This window comes from Salvelinus namaycush, chromosome 17 (genome assembly GCF_016432855.1).
Source record: "Salvelinus namaycush isolate Seneca chromosome 17, SaNama_1.0, whole genome shotgun sequence".
Lineage (NCBI taxonomy): Eukaryota > Metazoa > Chordata > Actinopteri > Salmoniformes > Salmonidae > Salvelinus > Salvelinus namaycush.
In genome coordinates, this window is record NC_052323.1 from 12,916,155 (window position 1) to 12,927,316 (window position 11,162).

Sequence of the window (11,162 nt, forward strand, 5' to 3'; positions counted from 1 at the left end):
TTCATTCTTTCTCCCTCTGTGACTGAATGGTGCCCCCTGGTGGAGATACATCAGGTAGACCACATATACAGATCTACTGTCTTTACACTATACAGATACTGTATGTCTAGATACATACTGTGCCATGCCTGATCACATTGGTCATGCCTTGTGAAACCACAATAGGCCATGTGTTTCATTCAGTTCTCTAAATGGTGTATTATCCTTGTATTCGCTCACAATAACACATATCTAGGTCATGGTGTTCCCTGCTGGTTTGAAAGAGCATTTTTGCATTTACTTTGACTTTATGTACGTGTTTTGCTTACATAACTAATGTTGTGGTCTTTGTGTACTTAATGGACTTTTATTGATCCAGTGATCGGAAAGAGGGAAGCTGACATGGAGGAGAATGTGTTGGGATTAGAGGGAGGTGAGGATGGGCGAGGGATTGGGGGGACGTTAGGATGGGCGAAGTTTTGGGGAGATGAACAGTATGTTTATGGGGAGGAGGTAGGTATGATGAGAGGAGAAGAACATTGTACCACACAGAAGAAGCCCCATGGCTCACAGAGCTGCTGGAGGTACACATTGTTTAATGAGACATACTGCAGGTGCAGGTGTACTGCTGAGGTCCAGGTGAAGAGGCTTGAGTAGGCCTCAATAAGGTCAAGACTTGGATTATGTCCTGAAGGGAAATGCAATTTAGCAGCCCTCGTCATTATGAATGTGGGGTCCTTAGTTTATTAGATCATGAGAAGAATGCCTGTTTGTTCATGCATCCTACGGAACGCAACACTGCCTCAGATTCATTCGGACTATGAAATCTACTAAACAACACCCCAGCATGTTTTACCAGGCTATGGTTTCTATTCATAGACACATCTTGTTTGGTGATATTTTAGTGAGTGTGAAAAGTTGTATGCCTCTATTTTTCAAGCTGATACAGTAGCTCCACGTGCCATATCACGCTGATTGAAATGATGTCTAGCTGACCGGTAACTCCAGCCCTGCTATACCGTCCCTATGGTTCTCCTCCTCCTCTCCAGCCCTGCTATACCATCCCTATGGTTCTCCTCCTCCTCTCCAGCCCTGCTATACCGTCCCTATGGTTCTCCTCCTCCTCTCCAGCCCTACTATACCGTCCCTATGGTTCTCCTCCTCCTCTCCAGCCCTGCTATACCGTCCCTATGGTTCTCCTCCTTCTCTCCAGCCCTGCTATACGTCCCTATGGTTCTCCTCCTCCTCTCCAGCCGGACAGAAGGTTACGCTCCAGTTCCAGAAGCGTCTTGCCTCCATGGAAACCGTTTCCTTATTAAGATAATTATTTTCAATCTGTGGCACCTGCCGCCCTAATTACTTTTCTGTATCCGGCGGATACTGATCTGTTGACATTCGGGAACTCATTCCCCGGGATTTTAAAAGGAAAAGTGCATGGAGAGAGGGGTGACGAACGTTTGGCTGTTTTCGTCCAGGGGTGGCATTTAAACTCCCAAGCCCAGTTCCACTGTCTTTAATTAAAATTATATTCTGTTTGTTCAGTTAAGGAACCTCGACTATTCTCTGCGGGCAAATGGAAATGCAAGCACTCCAATGGACATGTACTGGCATTTTACTATGTTTATTCCTTGCCACAGCTGACCGTGGCAGAAAGCTTTCCCCGGTGTTAGTGCTCCTGGCAACTTTTTCACCCTAAAACAATTTCCCAACTTTAAAGTGGATGTGTGACTGATGCTGATTGACATTGAAAAGGTGTCTCAATCAATTCAACCCATCCTCAGAATGAAACCTGTTTGTGAGAAGCTGGCATTGACATGAGCATCATGGGCTCAACAGGGCAGGATTCATACTTGATACATGAGGAAGAAGAGCATATTATGAGAAAAAATACTTTATTCTCAGAAATGTATATACAATATATGTGTTTGGGAGATGACTGTTTAAGCATTTGTGGATCACCTGCATCACAAATGCAGTTTGCATATCTACAGGTATATTCATACATATTCTCACAAGTTCTGCTGAACAGAACCGTACATTTAAAAACCGTTTTAGATGAATAAACGTAACCTGGTTATTTGTGTCCGTTTTTGTAAACATTCAAAAATAGAATTGATATTTAGAACAATGTGCAAAGCGCTGTCCAATCTTAGGCTGTTTGGATATTTCTCACAATTTTCTTTGCTCCAGGCTGATTGTCAAAACATTAAATAATAATAATAACAATAATAAATGTAATCAATTGAAAAACAGACTGTGGAAAACATGTGACAGTAATGTATACAAAATAACAATGGCCAACAGTGGCAGATCTTAAAACGGTTTAAAGATCACTCTTCTTGGATTCATCCATCCATCTCCCTCTTTCCGTTAGCATAGAGGTCGAAAGTTGATTTATTCATTCCTCCGTTTGTACACATATTTCATTAATTCAGTCATGAATGAATTCCTTTTCATTTAACTCTCTGTCCATAGTATGTTTCCTATGTTTACAGACCATAGGGCTCATTCATTCATTCATTCATTCATTCATTCATTCATTCATTCATATCATAGAGGCTACTCACTCAATCCCTCTCTCAGAGTCCCATTATTAATCGTTATACAGGTCGTTGTTGATGACAGCTGCTTCTGTCCGGGGCTCGTAGTTGTGGATGAAGCGTCTCTTCTTGCCGAAGGTGGAGAAGGAGTTGTGGACATCCAGCTCGCTGCGGTGGTGGCTGGCTGCTGGCCTCAGGGTGCACAGGGCCGACGGCGTTCCAGGGATGTACACGTTGTGTTGGTAGTCTGGAGGTGGTTGAGGGTGAGGGTGAGGATGGGGGTGAGGGGGGAGTGGAGGTTGCTGAGGCTGCTGGGGTTGGGGCTGTTGCTGGGGTGGAGGGGTGCACAGAGGGGTCCAGGAGCGAGGAGGAGGCCCAGTGACAGGAGGAGACATCTTGTAGTCTATGGAAGAAGAAACATAATGTTGATTAATATACTGTATGACTGAAATCAAGGATAGTGCAGACACACACGTAAACGCTGTGGAAGTGGTGCTTACGTTGTCATAACATTTATTTATTTTAAATAAAGGAGAGCCGCACACTCTAGGAGCTCAGGTGCAAAAATATTTATGTCCAATGTCTTCATCAGGGTATAACATACCTGCTCATTGTCTGTTTGCTAATATCCAGGGAGAGGCATTAGCTCTCTCTCTGTATTGTGTGTGTGTGTGTGTGTGTGTGTGTGTGTGTGTGTGTGTGTGTGTGTGTGTGTGTGTGTGTGTGTGTGTGTGTGTGTGTGTGTGTGTTTCAAGCCCAGGCCCTCACGTACCCCTCATGTGGGTGCCCCAGGTCCAGTACTGGCCCGTCATGGGTGTCATGTAGTTCTCTGGGTCTGCATGCATGGCCTTCCTCATCAGAGTGCCGTCCATGTTGATAGAGTTATAGCTGCGGAGGATATAGATCCATCCATAAAGAATCACGTAATATGTTCTGGCATGACCACACACCAGCCATTCAATAATAACATTCTGTCTCAAAGACCGGTATGCTGAGGTAGTTGGAAGTGTACATGTCAACTGTGACTGTTACCTTTTCAGAGAGGACTTCTGGTTCTTTGGGAGGGTCCAGTCTGTGTTTGGTTGCTTGAGCTATAGATTAAGAGAGAAAATAAGATATTAAAACCACGTGTCTAAAAACCTTGTTAAAGAGATGAGCTTTGACACAAATAGTGATTCAATGTTTTCTCAGTAAATATTAGTAGAGTTCTATTCATTTCCATATTCTACATTATATTCATGTCACTTTAAAGGAGCAGTGCAGTCAGAAACGTGATGTTCCTGTGTATTATATATATTTCCACACTATGAGGTTGGAATAACACTGTGAACTTGTGAAAATGATGATAATGCCCTTTTAGTGTAAGAGCTGTTTGAAACGACTGCCTGATATTTCAGCCTGTTGTGGTGGGATGGTTTTTGGCCTGTTGACATTACCATGTGATAAATTAGTTAATAGACCAATAAGAGAGTTCCAAACCTCTCTGCTAATAACATCTAGTTTTTAGTTTTCCCCTCCTCACTCAGACCACTCCCAGAGTCCTAGCTAAATTATTGCTTGAGATATTGCTCTTTGCTAAAAAGCTATTTTTGTCTCCTTTTTGACCATTTTAATTTCAACAATCGCAGTAAGGTACTTAATTGTAACCCAGAAATTACGTGATATTGAAATAAAAACGGCTGAATTGGACATTTAAGGAACGGATGTCAAAATGAATTCGACAAATTATGTTTTTTCCATGGAGCTTGACTGCCTCCCTGTGGCCTTTTTTCAGAACGCAGCGAGGATGTGCGCCGTGCCTTGAGCAATGATTCGCCTGTCATTTATTTCGCTTTCATCCACTGCAGCACAACACAGCAGGGGAGGGGGACGGGCACTCCAGAGTGATATGTATTCCGGGAATAAGTCTCATAGTGTGGATTCCATGCTCTATTAATTCACTATTATTAGAATCGGTATTCAAAATACATTCCACGCCAGCTCTGCACAAAAAACAATTAGAACCCAATCGAGATGAAACGAAAACACGATTTTAATATTCAAAGGACACCGTGGCACACAGGAAATTCTCAGGAAATTAATACAATTATACACGTAATTGTTTTTTGTGTTTTATGTATATTTTTTTACATGAATATTGCCCTGATTCTCCGAGAAGATCAGCTTTTAATTATGTCTTGCTGAGAGGCGAGAAAAGTTGTGCCGTCCTTGCAGCTTTATCCACTTATCTAGGTCATCTCAGCTGATCAGTCTATTTCACAGTTGACCTGTGAGTAGGAGAGGCCTAATCTGTCTCCTCTTTCACCTTCAATTTATGTATTTTTTATCACCCTGCTGAGATTACACTAGGCCGACATGTAGGGCTACATAAAACATTGATATGGTTGACAATAGGCTATATAACCATCCCACTGTTTAGTCGGTAAGTATTTGAGGTGGTATCCTGTCATCCGCCGATCCGCCGCATGCTGTGCACCCATCCAATTTGACTCATATGGGAGAGTGACTCTCGGCGAACACAGGGGTGATTTAAGGGAACCAATGAACGTCATCAAGGACACCAAGCCCCTGGAGGGACATAACTACGAGCAGAACAATCAGCATGACCTCGAATCAAGCTCTTTATATGGCCAGAGGTGTTCCTGCTATGAATGGGACTGACATTTTTAGTCTTCAGTCTATACGGAGATGGGATATTCTAGGAAGAAAAGTGTCCCTTCATCCGTCACTGTCTGCTTACATTGTAGCAGATTATAGAGATGTACAGTGGGCAATACGCACACATCACATTCACGGTTTGCCGGTCCAATCTAGTGACTCCGACAACAGCAGTCTCGCCATCCTCTCTCTCTCTCCGTCCCTCTCTCGGTCCCCCCCACCCTTCCTTCGCTCAGGACAAAACACGGATCCACATCTGTCTCCTCGCCGGGGTAATCTACAGGCGCGCCACGTCCCAGCCAGGGCCATGGCTCCCCCACCCCTTCTCCTCCCCAGTACCCCAGAAACCAGCCCTTTGCCATTTTTCATCAATAATGGACGTGACCCCTCTTTCGTATGCACCGCGTTGTGTGCAGTATAACGGCTCGACCGTGTCTGTGCCCTTGAGGCATAGTTAGTGAGGTGATCTGTCCAAACAAATGAGAGGTGGACGATTCTCCAGAACGGTCGTTGACAGCCTACTTTAGCCCAGAAAAGCGGAGTTCTATTTCCGAGATGGCCTGTCTGTTAACGGTCTGTCAGCCATTAACCTTGTACTTATGGTAAAAACTCTATTCGCAGACACTACTAGAAATCAATTCCAACTGGTAGTTTGTGAAGGAAAAGTACGGGCGATGTTTCTCTCGTCGTATCACATAGCAGGAGATAGAACATGCAATGACATTGATTGTATGCTACCACACCAATACACAAGCATACTAACGTTATGGGATTTCTCATTTACTATATTATTACTCGGGAAATGTTTTCAAATAAACAATGGACAAATGATGATCATAGACAGCTCAAATAGCTTATAAGCAAAAATGGATTAGGGATCGATGTTGAAGCAGCGAAACAAACAGGACTGGGGTTTATTGATCTCCGTTGCTCTGTGAAACGGATATTTCTGGCAGACGGTTCTGTTCTGTGCGCGACGAGAGAGACAGAAGCTCCACAACACACGTTCAGTGTAAAATATACTGTGGTTCTGGTTTCATATTTCTTTCATAGGCTCTGTGAATAGAATATCCACTCTCTTATTATAAAACCAAAACATTTTATCACGTCATTACTGTAGGTCTATAACTAAGGTATAAACACTAACAGGAATGGAAAATAAACATGTGTAGGTTGCATTAGTAGAGAATTTTACTCCTGATGAATATTGACGTCTGAATATTGTGTCGTTCAAGTTCACTCAGATACAGTCACACTGCCGCATGTATGATTTCACCTTCATTAGATAGAATGTGAAGTACTTGATTATGTTTTAAACAAAAATGGGCATTAACACACAGTATATGTGAAAGTATAAGTGAAGGGGCTAAATGATTATATAAATTCTAACACATTCACTCTCACGTTACCTCATTCGGAGTGGTGGCTCCGGAATTGTTATTCACCGATGCGCTCCGGTTGTGCGCGCTCCAGGCAAAGTTGTCAGCCCCCTTCGACTCGTTGTTCCTCGAGGTACTGCTGGGGCTGCACGGCTTCAGGAACATAAAGTCACTCTTAGCTGACTCGGGGGTCAGACACACTTTATAGCAGTAGGCTTGGGACAGACTACCGTTGCCATTTACCTCCATGCAGTTGGTAGGCACTTTAGCCCCGGTGGAGATTTGCAGGTTCAGGTTAGATTTTTTGAATACCTCGGGGGGTGGCTCTGGCTGGAAGCCCCCGCAGCAGCAGCAGGCGAAGGGAGGGAGGCTGTACCCACTGAGGGTGTCTCTGTCCTTGTAACATTTGACCCCAGCCAGCACAATAATAGCCACCAGGAAGATTAGCGAGATGGTGCTCAGTGACACGATCAAGTAGAGAGCGAGGTTGGAGGGGGGCTGTGGGCTCAGAGTGAGGTCGCTGAAATCAGACAGGGACTCGGGCACGTTCTCGACCACGGAGAGGAGGATGGAGACGGTGGCGGAGAGAGGCGGCTGGCCGTTGTCCTTGACCAGGATGACGAGTCTCTGCCTCGTAGCGTCCTTATCCACGAACCGGCGAATTGTCCTAATTTCTCCTGTGTAGAGCGCGACACTAAACAGCTCCGGGTCTGTAGCCTGGAGCACCTGGTAGGAGAGGCGGGAGTTCTGTCCTATGTCCGCATCTAGCGCAGTGATCTTGGTGACTAGGTACCCCGCATCCACTGACCTCGGAACCACCTCTGTCGCTACAGTCCCGTTCTTGGGCAAGGGGGACACGATGACTGGAGAGTTGTCGTTCTGGTCCAATACGAACACATTTACTGTGACATTGCTGCTGAGTGGGGGGAAACCGGCGTCCTGCGCCTGCACCCGTATCTGAAAGTTCCTTAGCTGCTCGTAATCAAAGGAGCGCAGCGCGTAGATGTTTCCGTTGTCCGAGTTGATGGAGACGTAAGTGGACACGGGCATGCCATGGATCTGACCCTCTAGAATCGAGTAGGACAGATAGGCGTTCTGATTAGAATCGGGGTCGAAAGCAGTGACTGAGCAAATGGATGCGCCCGGGGCATTATTCTCAGTCACATAAACTGTGTATGATGGCTGGGCAAAGCGCGGGGGGTTGTCGTTAATGTCAGACACTTGGACGAGGATGGTTTTCCTCGTGGAGAGGGACGGGGAGCCCAAGTCCCGGGCCGTGAGGGTAATGTTGTACTCGGAGAAGGCTTCTCTGTCGAGAAACTTGCTTGTCACCAGAGTGTAGTAGTTCTTAAAAGAGGAGTGGAGCTGGAAGGGGACGTTGCTGGGGATCTGGCAGTCCACATTCCCGTTCTCTCCCGAGTCCCGGTCCATGACGCTTATAACGGCTATCACCGTTCCCGGTGGCGCGTCCTCCTGGACAGGCGTGGACACGGAGGTGAGGATGACTTCTGGCGCGTTGTCATTCACATCTAAGATATCCACCAGCACCTTACTGTGCACGGCCACTGCCGAGGGACCCCTGTCTTTAGCCTGCACGTACAGCTCATACACACTCTCTTTCTCATAGTCCACAATCCCCTTCACTCGGATCTCACCTGTGTACTGGTCTACGCTGAACAGCTCGCGCGCTTTGAGTGGTGCGTGCCCACTGAATGCATAGGACACCTCCCCGTTCGCACCCTCGTCCAAATCAGTAGCATTTAGCTTCAGCACTAATGTCCCTCTCTGTGCGTTTTCTACCAGGCTCGCCCGGTAAACAGACTGGTCGAAAACGGGCACGTTGTCGTTGGCATCCAGCACCGTGATGGTGATGAGAGCTGTGCCCGAGCGCTCAGGCGACCCCCCGTCCACGGATGTGAGCACCATCTCATGCGTCTTCTGCTGCTCCCGGTCCAGTGGGGTCTCCAGAACTAGCTCGGCAAACTTGCTCCCATCATTACGCGTCTGGATGTTCAGCACAAAGTGTTCGTTGGAGCTCAGCTGGTAGGAGCGGAGCGAGTTGGTGCCCACGTCCTGGTCCTGCGCACTTTCCAACGGGAACCGAGACCCGGGCGCCGCTGACTCTGTAATCTCCAGATTAAACTCGCTCCATGGGAAATTGGGAAAGTTGTCATTCACATCCAAAATCTCCACCTCCACTCGGTACAGTTCTAACGGATTCTCGATCACCACTTGCAAGTGCAAGAAGCAGGTCGGACTCCGTTCACACAGTTCCTCGCGGTCAATCTTCTCATTAACGAACAAAATACCGTTTTCCAGATTCACTTCTAAGTATTGTTTTTTGGCCGCGGATACAATCCGAAACCGACGAGAGGACAGCTTGGCTACATTCAAGCCCAGGTCCTCGGCGATATTACCGACAAAAGCTCCGTGCTCCAACTCCTCGGGGATAGAGTACCGAATCTGTGCGAGAACTAGGTCCACCACACAAGTGCACACCAGCAGGCACCCCACCAGCCCGGTTAACGGTGTCCACCGGGTGCTCACGAGCCTGTGCGCCATCTCAAACGCGCACCAGAAAATCGTCAAGAGTGAAAACAGCACAGAATGAGTTTCCCCGTCACTGACATTATGCACTTTATAATATAATTTGTCGATTTGTTTCCAGTTGTTGTAGAAACAAATAAAAAGGCAAAACTTCCGAGCAGATTGCTCCTTTGCGCACGTACAATATACGTTCACCAAATTATTGCACTTTAGAATAATATAAAACAGGAACGTAAACTTGGATGAGAGGAGTATAAAGCGTCTCTGCTCCACGCGCGCAGTAGCAGTGTGTGAGCGGGTGAGGCTCGCACTATGATTTCCCAGTGTATTAGATATTCCGAGGAGCCGATGGGGAGGTGTGTGTGTGTGTGTGTGTGTGTGTGTGTGTGTGTGTGTGTGTGTGTGTGTGTGTGTGTGTGTGTGTGTGTGTGTGTGTGTGTGTGTGTGTGTGTGTGTGTGTGTGTGTGTGTGTGTGTGTGTGTGTGTGTGTGTGTGTGTGTGTGTGTGTGTGTTAGGAGAGGTAGGGGTCCGTGGCTACGCCCAGCACTATATTGGAGGACGACGAGATGAGAGCAGCGACTCTAATTACAGTAGCACGGTTAACCCTTTATCTGGCGCGGCTCCTCGGAGCGATTAGAGACGCGACAACAGCGTAACTTTCATTCGAGACATCAGGGGCAGATTTGGATTAGGGGTAAATCACTTTCCATCGAGGGTGTCGTTTTCTAGTTATTCGCTGCGCAGATTTCAAAGATCTCGTCCTGCTCATGGTCCTTCAGGCCTTTCAATGAAACAATTGATATAAACACAGTGTTGGGAATACAACTATAACAACAACTAAAAGGCTCTTCTTGTATCATATCGCTATTGGCCACTGTAGGTCTACATGGGATTGCAAATAGGGCTTCTTTGAAAATGAATGACCAAAATGACCCCATGGATTTATCATCAGAGAGTATTTGGGGTTTACAAAAAGAATCCTTAATGGGTTATTCAATTTTAATGATTGTTTGTGAGCATCTATTTTCCAGCTAAAAATAATGAAGGCAAAAAAAGAGGCACTGGTACAAAGAAACACGCATTACAACGGCTTTATCTGTATAGGCAGACCTGAACACGTATCAACTCAATCAACATAAAAGCAACTTCATAAAACCATAATCACACCGTTTAATCACAGGAAGGTATTACTGTTGGGATTATATCATAGTCACATTTTACATGATTATTTACAGGGATAATCGCGATCATTTTACGGAGATAACATAAAAACATGGCAAAAGACAGGAGGTTATTTGTACAGACAAGGCACAATCTTAGCCAAAGTAATTTGAACAGATGTAAATATGATGGAATAACCTTATAAGATTATGGAGATGGCAGTTTTGGCTCTGAAAAGACAAAGAGGAAAGCCCTGGACTCTTAAGAGTGTGGCACATGTTTGCTCAAATCTAATTTTTCCCATTTAATCCTGGTCAATCAGTCAGACATCCAAAACACACACACATTAGGCATACAGAATCCCTCGGCGCGCTCGGCGTCGTCTCTTGACAGACTCAAGTCGCATTCCAAATAAACCCCGTGGCTCGAGCTCAAATTTCTCCACTTCAGCTGACGACACAGCCACCGAGACCAAAGAAAATTTTCCCCGACACCCTCTTTTAGCGACGACCCTCTTCCCCCTTCACCCCCAGAGACCATCCACCCGCCTCTTCTTCGAGTAGAAAAAAGGGAAATCCGCGGTTTTAAATAACCAGAAAACACAAGCTGCTCACAGACTTAACCTCCAGCAGATGGTTAAGCTTCTCCAGAAATGATTACATTTTGATTACATTTCTGAAAAAACACCAGTTCCATTGGTTTCCTCGTCTTTTTAATGAACGGAGTGGGGGATTAGTGTGTAGCTATCCGGGATCAACCGTTCCCCAACAGAAGAATACAAATGTTTTGTGATAATTAATCCCAAAACACTCCACTGGATGCACCGACAGTCCCTGGGTGCCTGTTACATTAACATGCATTTACATGGCGCATCGTTTCAACCGCCCTCGCCTCTCCT

At 45.9% G+C, this 11,162-nt stretch overlaps 1 protein-coding gene across 1 annotated transcript; it reads right to left on the reverse strand.

Annotated features, from left to right (window-relative positions):
- Positions 1-2,572: 2,572 nt before the first annotated feature.
- LOC120061952 (protocadherin-10-like) lies at positions 2,573-9,118 on the reverse strand. Its single transcript, XM_039011738.1, has 5 exons — positions 6,800-9,118; positions 6,587-6,709; positions 3,552-3,610; positions 3,292-3,407; positions 2,573-2,922 (listed from the first exon to the last, which is right to left on the reverse strand). Exons 1-5 carry the CDS (start codon positions 9,116-9,118, stop codon positions 2,573-2,575), a joined length of 2,967 nt encoding a protein of 988 aa, XP_038867666.1.
- Between the last annotated feature and the right edge of the window lie 2,044 nt (positions 9,119-11,162).